Source organism: Gallinula chloropus (genome assembly GCF_964237585.1).
Source record: "Gallinula chloropus genome assembly, chromosome: 11".
NCBI classification, from domain to species: Eukaryota; Metazoa; Chordata; class Aves; order Gruiformes; family Rallidae; genus Gallinula; species Gallinula chloropus.
In genome coordinates this window covers 14,499,502-14,522,178 of record NC_140096.1, presented here as the reverse complement: position 1 = coordinate 14,522,178, position 22,677 = coordinate 14,499,502, and the positions used below count along the sequence as shown (strand labels likewise).

Genomic DNA, 22,677 nt, shown 5'->3' with positions numbered 1-22,677 from the left:
ATCTTACTATTTTGGGTCTAAAATGGGAAAGCAGAAGTTGAAACCTATTAAAGAAACTAAATGCATTTTTGAGTTAAAAATAATCAATGTATAAAGAGAGTCATTACCCAAATATGAACTAAGGTTCTTACAAGTAATTAAAAAAGTCTATAGTGAATAATGTGTAAGTACCTCTTATTTATATAATTACCAATTCTCTAAATATGAGCACAAAGCATAAGTGCATGTACAAAATCCTAGGTGCATGTACAAGAACTCTTGCAAAAGCATATTATTATACTAGTCTAATAGAAATTAGACTGGCAAACACATAAAGCAAAGAAAACCAGAACTTTAAATAGCAGAAAAAAAAAAAACTTTTAACTTTAGTAAAAAACAAATTTAAATTGCAAAAATGCACATGTCACTGTCTGGAGCAGCTTATCTACTGTGTGAATTATTTAGGTGACTTCTCTGAGTTTCCAACTTATGAGTAATAATTCACAAGGTTTAATCAATATGTAGAGCTATCGGTCATATAATTTCACATCTCAGTTCCGGCGAGACCTCTTTTGTTCCAACTACCATCACTGTCACTGTGTTTGTTTATTTTTAGACATCACACAATACACCTAGGACCTAAATGCAACAGCAGAGTCAACATTTTATTAGGGAGAATTTTAAATATTTTCTCTAACTCACAAGGGAAAAAAAATCCAACCAACAAACACTTCCCTCAAAAATATCTATTTTGAAAACAAAAAAAAAGTTAACAAGTAGACTGTTTCTGAGGGCAAGGCTGAATTAAATAGTCATAGATTTTTATCTGGGTTATTTTTAAATGGAATTTAGCTGTAAGCAGAGATAGCTATGCTTCAGCAATTATTCAGTTCAGTAGAGAACAATTTGCAGGATTAGTCAATCTACATTAGCTGTGTCAACATCTGTGGGATTTGCATTGACAGCAATTCATAAATCTATCACCTGGAGTGTAAGAATCCCTTCACAAATCTATGCTATGCTAGAGTACCATTCAAGCACAGTCATCACGTCCCTGCCCCCTCGTTAACGAGTAGTTTTTTTACTTAAAACATTTATTTTCTTTGTGCATTCTCCTACTACCAAAACACTAGACTTAAAAAAAAAAAAAACCTTAAACTTGGCCTCTCTTTTGAAAAAGCTATTCAAGAATGAAAGTATTTGAGGTTTGCATTTTACCAGAATTTAGCAATAACTTTGTATAAAATACAGCAAGAAAAGTCCTTCTCTACTGAAATATGTCAGAACAGACTTGCTGTGCATTGGACATATTATTTCACCCTCAAGGTTACATCTCCTTGAGGTGATGTAAACAGTGGATTTCATCATGATGTCCAAAAAAACCACTTAAAAACATGGACCTTCTGATTAGGACAAACAAAAAAAAACCCAAACACATTTCCACAAATATTATGTAGGGTTTTTTTTTTTGTTGGTTTTGGTGGGGTTTTTTTAAAATTCTGTTTAGAACAGTTGTATCCCTTTATTTAAAGATACTTTCAAAGGTATGTTCCCAACTGAGATGATCACATTCAGATCACTGCCTTACATATAACGCAAATAAGCTCGGCACATACATTCTGAGTGCTAAAGCACCAAAGGCAGCTGGCGAGCATCCTAGAAATGTTTTCTCTGTACTTGTCTATCTGTTGTTAAAAACAGATGTGCAACCAGTTATCAACATGGATTGAATGCTTTCCCCTCTTTTGGTTTCTCATGTATCATGCATGTCATGAATCTGCACTTAATGTGGTTTTTTAGCTTCATCTTACCTTGCAAAGAAAACTGATGTTAAAACCAAGAGATTGTGCGTTTCTGGAGCCAGAGTTCATGTAGTTTCCAAGAAACAGAACTAGTTCTAAAAGCTTACTAAAGCTTTCACTCTTCTTCAGCTCTTCACAAGCTAGCGTAACTGCCATAATGTCAGGTTTGATATTGTTTACGTGCTCTTCAAACATCAGCCTGAAAAGGATCCCATTGAGACGTGATCGCAACATTTTCACTGAACTCATCTACAAAATAAGAAACATTAAATCAGAACAGAAAAACCTAGAAGCTTATTTACACAAAACAACTTACATTAAAAAACAGTATTATGCATGCAGAAGTCTACAGTTTCTGTATGTTTCTATTTTTCCCCAAACCACAGACTTTTCAGTAAAGTAAGAATGTGCTTTGCGTTGCCAAACCATTTAACTTGCAAATCCCAAACTCACTGCCCAGAAGCACATCCTCCCAAAGCCCTAACTCCCAGCAAAGGAAATGTTAGCCATTTCTACCAGTTATCAAGAACTTAAAATCAGTCTGAAGGTACAGAAGGCAAACATTTCATCCCATCACCACTGCAGTTACACTTGAACTCTGGCCTTTACGAATTCCCTAAAACTAAGCTTCTCTGGTTTTTCTTCCTTCGAGAATGGTACAACAACCTCTCAAGTGCATTTGCTGATACCAGCACAAATGCAAAGAGCTATACTCGAGTCTGATTCGGCTGAAGATTTATACTTTCCATTTTTAGACTCTTTTACTGAGCTGACACACAGTTCTTGACTTACTCTTGGTCCCTGGAAGAGGGACCATGAATTCTTAGAGGGCCTTGCAGAAGGACATGGGAATATCCAATTGAGTTTGAAACACAGGAGAACAAACTTCACTACTCAGATATTTTTATAAAGCTAGGTCATGTTACTACTATTGTTGATGAAATATTTTCTGCCATTGTACCCATGTGAGCTGTTAATTGTGATGTTTACAGATGACATCAGTGCTACATCTGACCAAGTGTTTATTTTTGCAGTCTTTAATTAAAATGAAACCCAAACCGTTTTTTTTCAGTTATTACGTACACTTACAGCAAGTTATAAATTAATATGAAATCCTAACAGCACTGGCAGTTACTAAACAAGCTCAAGATTACTTCAAAGACACATTATGATATATATTTCACCCTAAGACTTTTCAAATTCACACTGTCAGAGAGCCGAATCTGTATATCCAAAGAATCAGCAGATTCCGGAGGTGGATAAAGGGGTTCTGGGTGAAACTGAATTTATATAAAACACTGCATACCTAGAGATACTAAAGTAAGGATATGCTTCCAGTATACTCTCTCTGCACTCATCTGTGACATACTACCACACACGGCTTGTTTTTTAAACTTTTTTGGCACTTCTCAAATTTTGGAAAATTACTGCCCAAATTAGCACCTTTATGTCCAGAACCTTTAGAAAAGGTAATATAACACTCATTCCTTTCTGATCTGATAAAAAGATGGGAGGTTAGAAATCACAGCACTGTTACAGGGTAAATGATAGAGACACTGTGAAGTATCTACAATAGCGATTCGTTAGTTTAAATTCCCAAGACGAATTTAGTTATAATAGCTACCAAAGTCTGCCTAAGTCTTTCATATTTTGCACCAATGATCAGAAATATTTCCTCCTACTTAAGAGTGGAGTATAATTCGTAAGAGATTTAAATTTCAGAGAAAAATATGTATTGAAAATTTTTAATCCACTTAAAAATTTTCATTTAAATGCAAGAATGGGTTACCTTCCAAATCTAACTCCTAATTTTAATTAGCAGAATACAGAAAGATTTCTCCCCCAATGTATTCACTATCAGTGGTGTTCCTGAAGCACTTTGTCCCCCTGAAAGAAAAGCTTTGTTACGTGACAAACCACAGATCTTCACTATCAAAACAAAGACATTTTTTACGTGCTTGTGTTGTCCCTGTTGCCCAAAGCATTACCATGGCTTATGGTACCACAACTTTTTAACAGGTGTTATCTACCACAGCCAGCTACCAGAACCATCAGCAGTAACTTTCACAGGAAAGACCTGGATGGCCTGAATAATGATGAATTCATACGAAAATGAATATAAATATGAAGGCAGTCCAGATGGTCTACAAACAATTCATAGGATCAGAACAAGGAAAAGGAAAGGATCAGAAAAGCAGCGTTTCAGCATAAGTTGCAATCTTCTTTTCTACATCTCCATTGTCACAAACTTCTCTGTGAGCCTCTATAAGCCAACATCATGCAAAGTCCGGAAATATTATTCTTCTAATCATTCAGTATTTGAGAAATATCATACTGAAAACATCTGCCTTGAAAGGATCTACCTTCACTGAGCTGCAGTAGATGGATTAAAACTAATCACATAATTTGCTTTAACTTTCGGAGAACAATCTCCAATTACTGAGTATACTCAAAATTGCAAAGAAAAAGTTGTCAAAAGCTTTAGATCCTGAGAACAGAGTGCAACAAAACATATATAAGCCAACAGAACGGCGTGACTGGAACACTTGAAGAATAATCCTTTACCACACTCCAGTCAATCTGTGCTTTCCTTTTTCAATGCAGTGAGGTGTCATAGAACACCAAAAATTTATTCCTCTTGGAAGGCAGTTTGACTACCAAACCAGTAGTATGTTTTAATTTTATTTGCCTATCTGCCTAATATCTAAAAAGTATTTTGAAAATGTTACCTGTTTCAGGTGGGTTGTTCCCTCAGAATTAAAAGCACTTTTACATACGTTATTCACTTTATGTCTCCACCCTGCTCTAGTTGCTCTTTCATATACATATCTCTAAATATACATGTTCCATGGCTGATAAAAAACTGAACTTAAAGGAATCATCAGAAAATAGGTAAAGTGCAAAAATTCTATTCACTGAGAAAAAGGTCACATTGTTTCTAGTTCTACAAAATTAAAATCAAAGACACATTAGAAATAAGACATTCAAATAGGTGCATTTAACAGCAAGCATTAGCTTTCACCACAGTTAAAGCAGCAAAAAAATAGGAATTTCTTCTCTAGCTAACTGTGAGGACTGTATTGTATGTCATTATTGCCCCTTCTGAGCTTTCATTAAGGTACTTGTCTGAATTCTCTACCTAATCAAGTTCTTTACTCTTTTTTTATCATCATTCAACTCTCAAACCTTCTATTAAAACCAGGATCAAAGGTTATTGGAGGCAGAAGAGGCACAATTAAATTTTCCTCACTTCCCAAGGGAAAAACCTGACATTCCTGAAGTACAAATTTCTCAATTTACCCTCATACCTACATTAAACAGTTAACTTCTTTTTTCTAGCAACGTCCTACAAAGATTAATTCTTCGGCAGCTCTAGAATTTGCAGTGAGGCAAAACAAGTGCAAATAAGTTCAATTCAAATGAGTGAATGCCTCTAAACCAACACAGGTGTAATAGACATGTACAATTCTTCCCACTTGGTCTACTTCCCAGCAGAGACTGTTCAGGAGAGCTAATCCTGGTTGTACAGCAAAAAGGGTCATAGAATCTGCGCCTACTCAGTGAAACCTCCCCTCTTGCATTAACAAATGAAATTACTGATAACCCAGAGCTCTTAACAGCTGAAGGAATTTTTGCATTCATTAGAATACATTAGATACCAGCAAAAAAAAAACCAAACCCACAAACCCCAAAACACACAACTCTCCTGCTTTTCTGGAACACACAACAGAAAGGGAATTCTTTGGCCAGTCCCATTCTTCCTGACTCCTAAACCCATAGTTAGTGGTAAAGTTGGTAACATTTTTTGAGTTTAAACACCACTAAGACTACAATTTATTTTTTAGAAGTTTGTCCTCTTAGTGACAAGGAATGATTAGTACTCATGCTTTACAGCACAGATGAAACTGTCCAACCAACATCAAAATTTGAAGCCAGTATCCTTACTGAAGTTGAAACTGTTTCCATAATATTAAAAACAAATTACTTATTAACTACAAGTTTTACATTGAAAAAAAAAAATCGGAGAACATTCTGCCTAGGATTTTACATGTCATACAATTGATTTGGTTCATTTGTTTCTCTTGCTATACTTCAATATGAATACAAACTTTTCTTCATATAAAGTGCTGTTGCCTTTTTTGAACCCATGATCTAACTTCAAAATGAGATCCAATAATTAATTTGATTGTCTACTTGATTTAAACATTAGACTTAAATTTTCATTTAGGTGAAATTTTCATTTACATATCAGTGGAATATTAAGTTAACAGCCATCTTCTAAGAAGTTAATCATTTACTAAGCATGTTTTTTCTACACAGATTTTAAACAACTTATTGCAACCTTTATTAAATTTGATGGGCACAGTGATTATCCAATTGACATCTCAATAATTTTCATATGTAAATTTACATACAAATACAGGTATACACTTTAAATACTATTTAGTATACTCTTTCTGTCTTTCTATCTATTCCTTAAACATACTCTTCTTAACATCAAGGTTAAGATATTATTAATGCAAAGCTCTGAAATTAATTCAACACACAGCAAAAAAGGACTCCAGTCAAGTAAAGAGCTTAAGTTCAGCTGCATTTCTTCCACTGTAATGGATTGTTCAATTAAATCAAAATCAGAAACGAAATCAGCATTTTAGTAGTATTCATGTACTAGGAGACCTCTAAAAATAAGACAGAATCACTACCCATACTGAAATGTAGTAATTTTTATTAGACCAGATGGTAAAGTTGAATAATCAAGCAAGCTTCAAGAAATGTAGGCCCTTCACAGGGCAAACATCCACATTTAGAGATGATTGATCAAGCAAGGGTTTTTTTCTAATTAATGTTCCATTAAATACTTTTTGATTCTTTCTCAACTTTTTGTAGTTGGTTATTCCTCAAAGGAATCAATGAAAAAGTGATCATGACTATTCCTATTCTCTGACAGTACTAATATAGTTTTGTGACTTTTTCAATACAATTGAGTGAAAAAAACAAGGATACTTCAGCTTCAATCCTGTAGTAACCTTAAGTCAGATAAATTCATGATCACCAGGTAAGACAACCAATAGAGACGATAGAGCTTCCTAAGTCACTTTCATTTATAATACTGTACTTTTTTCTGGCAAAGAACCAGAATGGAAGATTACAAGCAGGAAACAAATCATGCTACTATACCAAAAAAATTGAGGAAAAAAGAGTAAGTACTAGACCTGACAGACATCTGATAGAAAACCAAACTATCCAATAGTCGCAAAAACCTAAGGCTATTCCCCTTCAAGTGGTTGCCAAATATCAGTAAAACATAAATGGACATCAACTCAAACTCAAGTAAAGTAAAAACTGTACTAAGAATGCTTATACATAAACATAGTTAACACACTAATTGTATATTGGTGACCTCATTAAATAGTCATCAAGGCAAAGTAAAATAACTATTCCTTCTAACCTGTGCTCTACTGAATTGGAGATCAATGACCTTAGTATGAGAATAAAATAATTCTCTTCGTACTATCTCAGTACTTCACATTAAATGCCAGGAAACTTCTCACACTGTCATTCACACTTGTGCAGGCAGTTCACACATACAGAGTTAAACTAGAGGATCAGTCATGTTTCTTCATGGATAGTCCATGCCCTTCCAGGCAACTGAAGCTGAATGCATGGCAAACAGCGAGACAGACTTTTTTCAGGTTTGCTTGACTTCATGAAAATCATTTCCCGTCTTAGGCCAGCCTTTTGATATCCATAATAATTACACCTGAAATTTATTTTCAGTCTTTCATTTCCAGCAGCACATTAGCATATGCCCAAAATGAAAAAGCTATTAGTCAACTATGACCAAATTAGTGCAAAATGCAAAACCTGATCCTGCCTGTCCTATGCCCCTCCAAAATTTCAGTTAGGTGATTAATGAAGTTGCAGACATTAATGAATCTCTCTCATAATACATTCTGCACAGAGGTGAAAGTAGGGAAAAAATCTGGAAAAAAAAACAAGGAAGCACATCATGCCTCTACATAAGTGGTTAGATATAGTTACCCCAAATATTAAAAACTGTCTGTCTCTATGCAAACCTGGCAAAGCAATAACAGGATAAACTTCCACTAATCCTGTTGTACTGGGTCTGACTGGTGTGGAGTGAATTCCTGTATAGTGGCATGGTTTGGATTTGTGACAGAACTGTTGTTAAGACACTAACCCTTTAGGTACTGCTAAGTAGGACTTGCACAGTGTCAAGGCCACCTCCACTTCTTGCTCCACACAGGCCAGTGAACAGACTGGGGATATGAAAGAGGCTGTAATGAGACACAAACAGCCAAACAACCCAAACTAACCAAAGGGCTATCCTGTGCTGTACAACGTGAAGTTCAGTAATTACACATGGAGGATGGGGGTGTGGATAGGTTAGCCCTGTTTTGGCCTCTACATCAGTCACACATGTGAGCCAGCAAGTGTTGCATTTCTTTGATTTGGTTTTCTCTCTTTCTTCTTCTGCTTTTCCTTCACATATTCAACTGCTTTTATCTCAACTCACTAGTTTTTCTACTTTCACTTCTTTCCCCATCCCAGTGGAGAAGGGAGGGAGCAGTAAGCACTTGTGTAGGGCTTAGTTGCCTACCAAGGTTAATCCACCAGACTTGTTCCTCTCTGAATAGCTGCTCTTGACTCTGTTATCTGTTTCTATCTAAAGGGAAGGTACAGAGAAGATGGAACCAGATATTCTTGAAGGTGCACGGTGACAAGACAAGAAGGAAAACACCAGACAGCACTGTGGAATTTCTGACTGAATGCAAGGAAAAAATCACTGGCCTCAAAGGTGGCTAAATACTGAATTAAGCCCCACTGTCACAGCCTTCCTCAGCAGAAGGGTAATTTGCTACTACCCATGCAGCATGATGGGAGGATAGTAATCCTGAAATTTCTTGATATAGAAGCTTGAGAATAATGCAGTAAAACCGAACAGAGAAGAAAGGTTGAAGCAGAAGAGGTAGGTATGATGTTTATAAAAAGGGAATGTGTGGAAACAGAAGGAATTGAGTTAGAAAACCCCCCAAGTTATAAAAATCAGGGCTGGAACATTAAGGAACTTATAGCAATAAAATGGGGAGAGGTCTACATAGCCTTTAAAATCAAGATCATTATGGACAACTTTCTGTATTTCTTTGCTTATTGTAAATAGCCAACTGAATAGAATTCAAAGACACCAGATTCTTCATTTGCCCTATATAAACCTCGCTTGCTTCCGTTCTGTTTTCTTTAGACACAGTTCAGATATTCTCCTTGCAGAAAATCCAATTTCCCACTTTGTCTGGCATTATTTGAATGGAAGGGTAATACGGAAATATTAATCTGGTAAATTCAGTTGCTTCCTGGCATGCTTTGCTTGTTGCCATTTAAAAAATAGGCAGGAAGCAAACAGTAGACAGGGTAACTGTTCTAGCCTGCCTTTGTTCCCAGGGATCCATGGCCCATCTTCTTGTAGGGCTGGAGGCTGACTGTCATTTCAGCATGCTCCTTTAGTCACTCTGAAAGCACGTGTTACACGAAAAATAGGGAATGAAATATTCCCCCAGCACTTTTCAACAGATTTTCCAACATAACTACATATATTTACATATTTTCAAAAATATGGAAGATATGCTTCTAATATATCCATATATAATAACTACCACATGTATATATGGGTGTTTTAAAGTACCTGTAGGAAATTATATTGCTAATCATATTACACTATGCTTTTTGTTATATTGTGTGCCATAATACCTTGAAGAACAGCACCAAAAATTTATTTATAGAGATTTTGGGATTGTTACTGAACAATAGAAAGATGGCAAAGTTTTCTTACTGTAAACTTTGCAATAAGGCTAACCAATGTATAATGTTTCTACCAAAATTCCTCATATTTGTTTGGAAATAAAGTATTTCTGGAACATTACACCATTTGTTAAAAAGAGTTTTTCAAAGAACTCATTGATATCTTTAATTTTCTAAATCCTCTACAAAAATCTCATTAGGTTAAATTACTGTGTGTGTCCCGGGGCTGGGGAGGGAAGGGGAGAAGGAATCAAAAGGCATTTCTGAAGCCAAATTATTCTCAAATCAAAAGATTTTTAGTAAAAAGCTGGTTTGACTCTTTCAAGAAACCTCTACTTCTGTTTTAATACATTTTAATGTACATCACACCATAAAAATCCAGCAAAAGCAAACCCAGCTCCTGTGGAGTTAGGGATAAATTCTGAACACATTACAGAGGCTATCATCATCATTATAATCTTTTCGACTGACAAAGCGAAGTGAAAACAGGAACTAATTTGCCTAAGGACTTATCCGGTCTTTGGAAGACCAGAAGCAGAGAAAGAGTCTTCCAAGTCCTAACTTAATACTCAGCACCAGACAATCAACTACCAGCATGTATTAGGACAACTTATGCAAATTGTATAATTTCATTCGGAGACATTTTAGCCATTATAATACTCAGTATCCCTGCATTTGGAATAGATATATGTATTGAACAGCAGTGAAAGCAACAAAATGGGATCTACAAGTTCAGTTCTAATGCAAATCCATACCTCTTCTAGAGCCATTTTGCAAGATTCTGTGCCTATATATATATAAATACACACACATTTTATATGTACAGGCATATATACATGTATATACACAGGCACATGTACATATGTAAAAGTACCTACTTTTTCTTGTGGTTTTTGTTTGTTTTTAACCAAAGGATTAAACATGACATGCAAAAATACTAACCAAACTACATTAAACCTAATGTTTTTCTTTTTAAGCTTTTTTGACAGAATAGAACGCTCCAGTTAAGGATCGTGCTAATACATACCACAACTCCAAATTGTTCTGGCTCAGCAAGATCATTATATTCATCCTTTAATTCAGCTAAGGCATTGAGTTCTTTCTGCTCAGGAAGATTCTTCACTAGGTTCTAAAACAAACAAGGCATCATATTAAATTTGTTATATTAAACTAGCCAAGATCTTAAAATAGCACACTTAAAATACCACAACATGGAAATGCATGAGGAAATTATAGAGGAAGCTTATTTTATTTATGCAGCTTTAACACTATATAAACATTAAATCAAGCTAGTAATTATTTAATACAGGTATCGGTACCTCTGTTACAGTCTCTAATTTGAAAAATACCTTCTCAGTATTAGCAAGTTAGACAACACTCCTCAAAGTTGTCAGACAGTGAAGAATTATACTATCTACAATCTTTTTTTGTCTTTATGATTTCAACTTGCTTATTAAATATTAATCAAGAATGAACTGGACTTGAAAGCAAATACCCAAAATAACTGCGCACAAACTTCAGCTAAGATCACTTCACACAAAAAAGAGCAACAACTTCAAGTTGTACAGATCTTCTGGATGGCAAACTTCTGAAAAATCAACTTGAGATTTCACCCAGATCAACAGCACGATGACTCCTTTACCAAAGAGCCAAGGAAAAACATGCCGCCAAACAGAAATCATTTTGTCTTCTACACAAGCAGAATGAATCCCAAGGTATTGAAAAGTGTTCTTCAACAAGACGTTCCACCTTTATGAAGCCACCCTCTGAAACTTGCATAAATAAGTGGTAGAACCACCATTTACTTCTAATAAACTGTCCACTCAACATTCAATTACATAGCATTACCTACAACACGGGTTCAGTGAAGGTCATGTACTACAGCTACCAAAACCATGAATCTTTTGATTTTTTTTCTGCGACACCAGTCACAGAAGTAAAGCATTTCAGAACACACTCCTTCACTTGAAGCCCTCTGTGTTCCTAGCACAACAGTTCTCCTCCCACCACAAGAGGTGTGCTGCCATTTGTTCCCCTGAGATACGAATCAAATAGAAGGGACATGCACACTGATGCTATCAGAGAACGTATACTGACTTTTCAGGTCTGTGTCACAAAGACTACTCCAACATGAAAAAAGTTACGTGCCTTTTAAAATCAGAAAAGCCACTGGCACTATAGAAGCATTTATTTTTATCCAGATATAAAAAACTTAAGTGGAGAAAACTATTGGAGGTACACCAGTCTTATTTTTAGAACATATTAATCGTGCCATCAGTCTCCCAATATTGTTATTTGTTAGGAGAATTAGATTACTTATCACTCTGCCAGGCTTAATGAAGTGGGCATTAAGACACAACTTCATAAAAGCATCAGTCTAATTTGTCAAATTTGCAAGTGATAGGTAACTTAATTCTCCAAGCTGAAAGAAAGAACCAAACATTCCCCCATGTTAATAAGGTGAAATAATGATGACAAGCAGTCTCATACAAGCGTCTCTGTTACAGAAAGACTTTTAATACTTACACCAGGGAGCTACTGAGTGCCTCAGGAGCGAGCAGAGTTCAATATACTTGACAGAGATAAGCATCAGTGCCACCTGGATGTCATACAATTAAGCTATGGCCTCATGTATAAACCTAAGCACACTTCCTTTCCTATCAATGAAAAACCCTGTCCCACAAATGTCTACTTCAAAAAAACAAAACAAACAGTACCCAGAACACATTCTTTGCCCATTTGATTGACTGTTCAATACCAGTAAAGATCAACAACATGAACCAAGTAAATGCTGTAAATTTTTTTAACCTATTTTCATTAGGTAACTTATTTAGCAAATGCTGTCATGAATAATTTACCAGCATTTGAATGAAATGTGTATTTTGTCACACATTAATAAACTTATTGTAAAACAATTTTTTTCCCGATCAATGCCAAGATACAAATATCTCACACTAAAACTGCCTTTTTCTAACCACATCACCAAAATCTGTTCGCTTGCTTGGTGATTCCTTTTTTCTCTTCCACACCTCTTGGCGGTCTAAAATTAACAGGCTAACTCATTTTACCCTTAACTTCTAGGAAGGAGAGTTTAGCTCTATTAGCACTGCAGCTCCCCATATATATCTTTAGAAATATTTACTTTAGATAATTGTATTGATTAACTGAAAAAGCTCTAAAGTATGCAGTGATCACATTTTCAAATTCTTGTCAGAACTTTAGGAAACAAGAGGTTCATAATGTGTATGTGATGATGTACATTTAAATAAAAATAGGGTAAATAAAAAAGGTTCACATAAACACAAGTAGTAGTAGAAATCTATGGCTGACATTAAGAGGGTGAAGCTATCACTCACTACTCCCTGTCACAGTACCCTGAATTGTGCTAAACGTCATGTTTGACAACCATATGTTTACAAGAACTTATCTCAAAGGCACACTGGGAATTGGGAATATATTTTCCTAGAGTGTTTTCCTCACAGAAGAGTTACAACAGCATATAGTCTACCATGTACTCAAACTGATTAATCCAATTAATTTTAATAAGTATTACAACATAACTTTGAAAAGCAGCAAGAAACAAGGACTTGAGAAACGTAACTGAAAAAGCATTTTTCTATATGCTCAGTTATACTGTACCCATTTGGCTCTCAGCACTTTGATATTCAGAACAAAGCCCTTTCCACATGTGCATTTCTATAAAGTGTTTTTCTAAGCATGAAAGAAAGCAAGGTTTACATTGTAAAATTTTTCCAATCAGTAGTATTGAAAACTGTTAAACTGGTAAATTGGCTAATAACTCAATCAGAAGATTAGAATAAAAATAAACCAGAACAGAATGAACATGAAATAGATGATACAGCCCATTTACTCGAACACATTTATAAGAATATCTTTAGAAACACAGTAGGAATGTATTCCGTGTTATCAACTAAATCCCCCTGGTACTAGAGGCAACTCTGCTATACCATTCCCTTCAGAAATGGACCAATTTCCATTCCCTCATTTTTTTCAAAATAATAGGCAGCTGAGTTTCTAGATAGTTACATCATGATGAATACATAGACATTTGTTCTGGTGTTAACATTTCCTTTTATTTATGCAACTTCATTTTTCTCCCCAATGCACATTACTCTTCTCCCCATATAGTTGTAATGTAGTCATATCCCCTCTCAGCTATTTATATTGCTAATCTAATCAAGCCAATCTTTTCCAGCTTCCTTCTGTAGACTGTTTCGCCATCCCTCAATCACCTTAAGTAGTTTTTAAGTTCAGCTTCTCCATTTTAAATTCATTTTTGAGAAATGTACTGGAGTATTTTAGATAAGGTTTTAGACTTGCATTATTCAAAAGCATAACAATTATCCTCTCTACCTCAAATACTTGATCTGATACACCCTGCAATCACATTTGCCTCTTCTATGGTGTTCTGGCTCTGGCTGGGATGAAGCTAATTTTCCTCTGAGCAGTCCACATGCTTCTGTTGAGACTTGTCACCAAAATTAGTGTTGATAATTCACCAGTGTTTCAGCTACTACCGACCAGACAGCAATGCCTGCACATACACATACACACCCTCCATGGCAATCATGCCACAACAAGTGGTTGGGACTGGGTCAGGGCTTAGCTGCTCCACAGCCAGCTACACCACAGTGGCAGCTATACATGTCTTGTTGAGCACAGACTTGCTAGTACTTCTCATCAATCCTTTCCAATTGGCTTCCAGCATTTTACAATTAACATGTAAGATCATGACCTTATACTTCAGTATAACATTACTGCCTGTATCAATCCAGGTCTCAAGATATCTCCACATCTTTTAATGAGATAATTATGCCAATATGAAAGTAGTCTGCAAATGAAGTATTCACAAGGTGGGTTTCTTTTCCTCCCTATTGATTTTTGATTGTAGTAAGCCTGCAGGCCTCTCAACCAGTGACATATCTCTGATCAACGCACATAACTTAAGCCTTCATACTTATTTCCAACTACTATATACCATGTGCTTAAATTTTTTGTGAAAAGACTTACTCAGTCTTGCTCAGTCCAAAGACAGAGAAGGAGGAAAGGGAGGGAAAACAGTCCATTAATTAAAATGGTATTAGCATGTATGATATTGAAATGAACCAGTTCAACACCAGTACAATACATTTGTGATGATATCCAGAAAACTCTGCACTACTCTTACTTTCAAATTCTTATACATTTACAGCATATTTTTGTGGAAAACAAACTGTGAAAAAAGCAAGAAACATTTTCACATACCTGAATCAGGGATTCACTCAGCTTCTCTTCATCAACCTCTAAAATGATATTTTTGATTTCTTCGTAAGGCAAACGGAAAGATCCCAAAAATATTGCTGAAAATCAGTAATAAACAGTTAGAATATAAAAGATTGATGGAAGAGGGGAAACAATTTCTAGCAGCTCAAATACTGATCCAAATTAAGATGAACCACAATTAAAGAGTTTACTATTTAAAATGACAGTACATGAGCCACACCACTGGAGTTCAATTTATGAATTGTACTTTTATGAAATGAAACTATGTCAAAAGTTTTAACTATTTAATCAGCCTCAGTTGCTCCCTAGTAGTGTTACTTATCTTCAGCAATAAAGTCCTACTTTCATGAATGGCAGCCTCTCTGGATTTATTACTAAACCAGACTTATTCAGCCCCTAGGAGACTTCAGCTATTGCGTTTTGCTTTCATAACCATGAATAGCTGTCCTGCATTTACAATTGGTTGAGTGACATTTACATGGCAATCTAGAAAAACCTCCATGTCAAAAGGATAATTAAGAGTTGGGCAAAACCACAAACCTATACCCTGACTTTTTTTTAGGGTAAATAAACATACAGAAGAGACAATGTATCGCTTATACTGTTCAAAGATGGGAGTTCTCAAAGCAATTTATCTCATGATGTTACAACATCTCAACAGATTCTCATTCATTAAACTACTAAGTAGCCCTGCATAGATGGGTTGCCGTACTCTTTTAATAGACCGATATATATATATAACTTACCTACTACAGCTGATTTTCCTGCATCCGTATTTTGAAACCCTTAAGTTCTATATCACTTCTGCCATAGTGCATTTTCTGCTTAAGAAAGTGTGCTCATGGATGTGCTAATAAACAGTGCACAGGTTTGGTTTTGCTTGCTTCATTTGCCACGGGTGCATATGGGCTGGTGACATTTTATGGTATTTCTAACTCAAACAAAAGCATCTACTACTCTCAATGATTGTCTTACCTCCATAATTAAAGACAGAAGAAATAAGGTAAAAATAATAGGTTGGGCTGTTTTTATTAGAATTTACAGTAGTAGTATTTGCACCTAACATGCTATTTTGTAGTACTTTTCTCTTTAAAAGTCTAAATACCATCAAGTTCTGATTCTCCATTGCTCTAACTAGAAAGAACCATTAGGAATGGCCTCTCAACCCCAACCCACAAAACCAACAAGCACTGTGCCTTCCCTTATACTTCCAGTTTAAAACAATTAATGAAGAATCAACTTTTTGTTACCACAGAAGAGGCATTTCATTTACATTTAAGTCTACATACATTTCCCTAGTTACTTTAAATTTTGTGAGTTGTACAGTGCATTCAAATATTATGCATGTGAAACTCTTCGGAAGACTCCTGTGCACATTATGCATTTTTAGAAAAAATATTGCATATATAAAGACAAGATAAAATAACAGTTGTATGTACATGCAAATAAGATATTTGCCTAATGAATCTGATAAAACTTACATAAGTTTTGTGCGCTTTTTCCATCCAAAACTCTTAATTCTTTAATCTTTTTCTTTGACTGGGCTGCTTTCTTTTCTTCTGATTCTTCTACAGGTTTTTTAGCTGTAAAATATGTATTTGTTAAATCCTGATGCATTACTATAACTCTTAAATCTAACAGACTAACAGCAACTGAAATAGAATGCCATAATAATGCATCTTTTAGAATCAGTTTGAGACAAAATGAATCCACTGCCTCAAGGTACGGTAAAATATCCAAAGAAAGTAAGTAAATTTACAAAATCAGGAGGAATGTAAAATGAAAATGTTACTATGACAATGACCAGTTTCCTCAAGCATTACCAAAATGTATTTATATACTTTAAGCCGCAACATGTTTCATCTTGAGCTCCAATTTATTTCAGCCACCTTAAAAAAATACGGTGATTTGGTGTTACCTCAAAGCACATGAGTGCCCTCTGTTGAAATATAACTCAAATGCCATACGAAGTTCTTCATCCAAACCAAATAAAATGTATCAATTGAGATTTATCACACTACACAAAGGTAGGTTTTCACTAATTATTTGTCACTGATAAAACAACAAAATCAAACAAAAAATACCATCTATTTTAATGTTTTTTTTTAATTCAAAGGATCACTGCCCTTATATTCCATACTTAAAATTCTACAAAGTAACATGCTATTGAAATATTTCAAATCTATGCTAATTTTTGCATAATTTAACATAGTTAATTTTCACAGACTTTTTAAAGTTTTAAGCAAACCCATCAACAAGGTTTTATTTCCTTTTAAATACCACATTATATATTTGGCACTGAAGGAATAGAAATTTACCATGTTTACCACTAAACTTACTGAACATTTTAAGTCATTCAAAAGTGAGAAACTTGGAAGTCAAATCTGAACAGACTAAACATGCCTTTCTTTGAGCACTACTTTTTGCTGTACTAATTTCATCAATATGGGTTTGATTTTAGCTATTTATTAAGAAAAGATGTTCCTTTTTATTTGAAGAATAATACCAAAACCTCCGTTTCAACCTCTTAAAAACCGAACACACCATCCAAAAAATAAAATGAAGACAAAAGCAACAAAAACACTATCTTCTCCTTATTTTCTCCTTGTAGCTATTACCACTAGGAAAACATCTGGCATAAAATAATCCTACTAGATTTGTACCACTTGAATAATTAGTTTACTTAGGGCATTTCCATACCGGGGTAAATTAAGCTAGTAAAAGATAGTTCTCTCATCTAGTAAGCCTAAAGCAGAAAAAGCTAAACAAGACATTCAACCACACAATAATTGCTTTCCTTTTGCCTCTCCATTATTATGCAAGCCTAACCACCTAACATGTCCAGTTTGCTTTGCATTGTAGGACAGAGTTACACATTAACTTAATAACATACAGGTAATAATACGCAAAATTATTCCCACTACCACTGCCTCCTTAACTATAGTGAACAGCCCTTTAAATCCTGAAATGGCACTGCATGAAATACTGACACCCTCATTACTAAGTGTTCTCAATTAAACAAGGAATTATAACCAGGTGCTCAACAAGACAAACAGAACACACCCAGGAGTTAAGAATTAGCCATCCCATGAGAAGCCAATGAACTTCATGAGTTCTGTGATATGAAGAGAAGCTATTGAAAAGCCCAGATTTGTGCCTGTTAGGACATGAGTGAGAAATTACTTGTGAAGATGAGTGACCTAGTCTGAACTTCATCTGTTTAAGAATTAAACCCTCTGAATTTCAATATATCATTAGGTCTTTGGAGCACTGAATAACACACACCCTCACAATCAGCTCAGAGTAGCCCTCACATGAGCTGCTCTGTAACCAGGTAAGACAATACACACAATGCCAGAATTAACCATTTGGTGTTGTGGCTTGAAAAACTACAGAGGTAACAAAACATGAAATAGCAAAAGAAAACAGAAGAAATGAATGTTTTGTTACCAAAACTTTCCTACAGTGGTGATTGACATACACCTGATCAGACACAGCAAGTGAGAGAAATACCTCTGCAAGCAAGAGTTCAAGGGCAAAGATGTTACACGAGCCCAACTCAAAACCTGTGTTAAATTACTGATCTACTACAGTATCTGAGAAGAAAATGTGGTTTTGGGGGTTTAGTTTTTAAGCACACAGTATTTCATAGGAAAAGACACACAGAGCATGGGCCGAGTCCAAACTCACAACGGTATCTCGGCCCATACAGGGCAAACAACCAGTTTTTAGTGTTGTCCTTCCTCACCTGCTTCCAGACCGCACTCTTGTAGAGGTTGAAAAACCAGTAACCACATTTAGGAAAGAACAAATGTTCAAACACTTTACAACAAACCTGCTTAAGCCTGAAGCGGTCTAACACCATTGCTTATATATCATCCATTTCATCAATATTTAATGCCTGGGGTTTGATTAAAACTTTTCCATTTGGAAAAGGCCAGAGAAGATGTTCTTTCCAAAGATTCTTACCCTTTCAAGCATGAGCCACAAAGACTAAGATAGCTTTATGCCAATTTTTAAAAAAGCATACAAAAAGCCATGGAGAAATACTCCAAACCAGATGTTTATGTGACTGCAAAGTTGCAATCCAACATCAACACTAATCTTGCCAACCTAAGATTTATATTATTATGAGAATTTCTCTAACACAGTTCAACCCTGGTTTGAGGTTACAGCAAGCATCAGAGAGCTATCAAGACCATGCACTACCCTGTTCTGTTAGCAGTTCACTCTCCCTCTGATCTCAAAGACCATTTTAGAAGTGACTTGACTGTAACAGGACCATGGATAACCGTATTTTTTAAAAAAAGTAATTAAATAAATTTAAAAGCTATCTGATACATTTCTGAAGCAAAATGCTATTTTGACCAACTGCCCAACCCTTTCAGGTACTCCCTTCACAAGTGCCTGCTTAAAGATGAGACATGCTGTTTGGTTTGATGCCACAGAACCAGAGGAAGACATTACAAAAAATATAAATTATAGCAGACAACAGAGCAGCTGAAACAAGATAAAAAAAATTTTTAAAAAACCATCTGGAAGCAAGAACATCTGTATCACTTCTTACAGACCTTGGAGTTTAATGCTGTGATTATTCATTACAGCACTTTGATAATGGCACTGGCTTACATCTTCATGCAAAATCAGTTTCCTTTCAAACCAACATGCCTTACAGACAGTACTCTGTGCTAGTGACAGTCATAGCAAGTTTTGATAAAAAATACACTGGCATTTTAGAAAAAGGTGTAGCAGAGGAGAAATTTCCTTACCTTCTGACTACAACAGCTGCTTATGCAATAGGACACCCAAGGAAACTGGTCAGGCTCTTCAAGTCAGAAGCTTTACTACACAGGGTCCCTCTCCTATCCAACTCGCTGCTGAGCTAGCCATCCACTTCCAAGTACCCTACTTCTCTCGTTTCAGAAAAACATAACTTTTTCCCATTTTAAACCAGGCTTGATCCAAATTCAGCCTTGCCTTCATGGCTTCCCTGGTTTAATTCCCAAAAGAAACTCATTAATCAAGCCCCCCAGTGCTTGAGCAGCTCTGCAATGGCGGTAGAATTCCGCAGTGAGTAGAAGCCTGTCCAAATACTCCAGCAAGTCACTCTGCAAAACGGACAAGCATCTCCTTCCCAAGTGCTCAGTGAAAGAGGCCAGAAGCCCAGGCATTTTGTCACCACATGCAAGCAGCAGAGCAGAGCTCAGACTGAACAGGGCCTGGCAGGTCGTCCTCTTGTACTTCTGCTCACCAGGTCTGAGATAACTGACAACACTAGTGCACTTCTGTTGTGCTGATGCATTTTTAAATCCTTTACACTACATCTCTGATTCTCTTCCTAAAAGTTAATCCCTTTTCACATAAAGTTATATAAATTAATACCTGGATTTATCTAGAATATGTATCTTTTATACTCACACACACAAATAGGCACATGTGTGGAGTTTTTGGTTTGAAGAAATGGAGACAACGATACTCCTGGTTGCTTAAAATTATTTCGCCATTCAGTTGGTTGGTAAGCAGTGAGAAAAAATTCTCTCACATCAGTTACATCTTTTTTATGGCTTGAGTTCCTACCTCAAGCAGACAGGAAAGCAAAAAAGAAAGAGAAGCCAGTAAGATAAAGCAAAATGGAAAAGGTAGTTTTAACGTACTCAGAAGTCTCTTTGAAAACCAGAAAATACAGATCTAAACACCAACATTATGTAACCTACTTTTTCTCTTTTCCATTTCTATTAGAGTTCTATTTTGTTAATAACAACATATTTGTTTATCAGTGGCAGAGGAAAAAAGCTGATGCAACATGCTGCAAGGGATTGTTTTCTGTTCGTCTTACATTAGGCAGCGCATGTGGTGCTCGAGTGTGTACCTTTAGTGATACCTTCAGCTGGGAACTAATTTAATCCCACAGAAAGTGCACTGCTTGAAACCCATGTAGGGTTTAAGGAAAAAATGGCAACACTAAACAAAACATTATATGAAGTTTAAAATACATTAAACAAGACTAATGATAATCATGGCAAAGAACACACACACAAACATGGTGAAATACTTTAGAGACGTAATTAAAAGAAATTACCACCAGTACTTTAGGATTTCTGTAGCAAAAAAGCACACATGGCTTTTCAAAATTACCATTCTATACCTGTTCATTAATTCAGCTACTGGATGGCATTAGAAGTCATCATGATAAATTGATAGAAATCTATACAATTTTACTTAATGTTATTGGGGATGTTAAAGCATTTTTCTCTGAGCTGAAATGTTAACCTTCCCCTTTTTATTAAAAAAAAAAAAAGAGTAATTTTAATAAAGAATCAACAGTAAAAGCTGTCAGTCATAAACATAATGAGGATGAAAATTAAAGGGAGAGAAAAAGGAGTACAGTGAATAACAGCATGAAGAAAACAGGTTATTACATGAACTTTAGCCGATCTGAACCTAAGCCTCAAGGTCCAATTTCCTGAAGTCTGTACAAATGCCTTTACATTGTCAGAGGAAGAGAATGTGTAATTTCATCTTTCTTCCCTCTGTTAAGTGCATTACCAATTGCATTTAATAGTATTTGGAAGTAAAAGCAGATATGCAAAAGAAATTAATTGCTTTATTATTCACCAAATCACAGAATCTTCCTTCTACCTGAAAGAATATCTGTGGCTAAAATAGGGGTAGATGGAAAAAAAATAATTAAGTGTATACACAGTTTCAGTGGATATAAACTACACATACAGGAGTATGAACAGCTGAAACTTAATTACACTGAGAAGTTCACTCAAAAATATCCCAACAACACCATGTGATAGAGCTGGGTAGAAAAATGAAGTAAGGCCTGGACAGCATAACTGTTAGCATCACCCTGCAAACTCCCATCAAACACTTGTTTCAGTCAAGTAGATGAAATACAACCAACTGCTCGTTGAAGATAGCAGGATCAACTCCACCAAGTTTTGCATGCTCAAGGCAGCAAACAAGCAAACTGTGCAAATAACCTGCTGATCATCAAGAAGTACAAACAGGCCCAGAAGCAGCATCCTGAACAAGCCTGTCAATGGCAACACGTCAGATAACAACAGCGCAATGAATTGAACCAGTGACCAAGGAGGTATTCTCTATCAAATCCTACAACTGATGAACCTGGGGAATATACAATGGGTCCCAGAACGGAGCCTCTGGGAGATGTCGCGGTCCCGTGCCCAGACCACACATTGCACAGCCACAGCTTCTCTCCTGGATGTCATCCCTCCTGCAGAACACGGATGTCATGCAATTTCTACACTACACAAACTGAGATTAAAGTGGGTTGGTATCCAGAGCCAAACGAAGTGCACTCACAGATGCTGGCCATGCCCTCTCGCCAATGAAGTCAGCAGATGCCTGATCTCGTATTTGCTCCCAACCCCACCTGGCATTCAGCATTTCACCTAAAATCACTCATTTATCAATTCATCAAGTTAAATTAATTAAGCACTCCTCCTGTCACTCTGTCATTTTTGAAATCAGGAGCAGCTAAATATCTGGTATAGCATTTAAAAAACAAACCAATTTTATTACAAAGAAAGCAAGCAATTGATCTGAAAGTGGATCTTAGTTTGAGCTCTCAAGATTAAAAAATTAAAACTGACGGGAGAAAAACCCATGGAGCCTCTTGTAATTTTGTATGCTTTTTGACTAATTAATGTAATCAAGATGAAGGACATAACATCAACCCAACAGATTACACAAGAAAAAAAATGATGATTGAGTTTTGCAAAAAAATAGGAGGATATCTATACTCCTATTATTTGTTTTCATGATA

The 22,677-nt window shown here is 35.8% G+C and overlaps 1 protein-coding gene across 1 annotated transcript in view; it reads right to left on the bottom strand.

Moving 5' to 3' along the window:
* DIAPH2 (diaphanous related formin 2) overlaps positions 1-22,677 on the bottom strand; it is a 226,576-nt gene that overhangs the window by 135,424 nt on the left and 68,475 nt on the right. Inside the window, exons 18-21 of the mRNA XM_084268950.1 lie at positions 16,364-16,465; positions 14,865-14,959; positions 10,627-10,728; positions 1,791-2,030 (exon numbers count right to left, since the gene is read on the bottom strand). Coding sequence (XP_084125076.1) covers positions 1,791-2,030; positions 10,627-10,728; positions 14,865-14,959; positions 16,364-16,465 — 539 coding nt within the window. The remainder of the gene's footprint in view (positions 1-1,790; positions 2,031-10,626; positions 10,729-14,864; positions 14,960-16,363; positions 16,466-22,677) is intronic.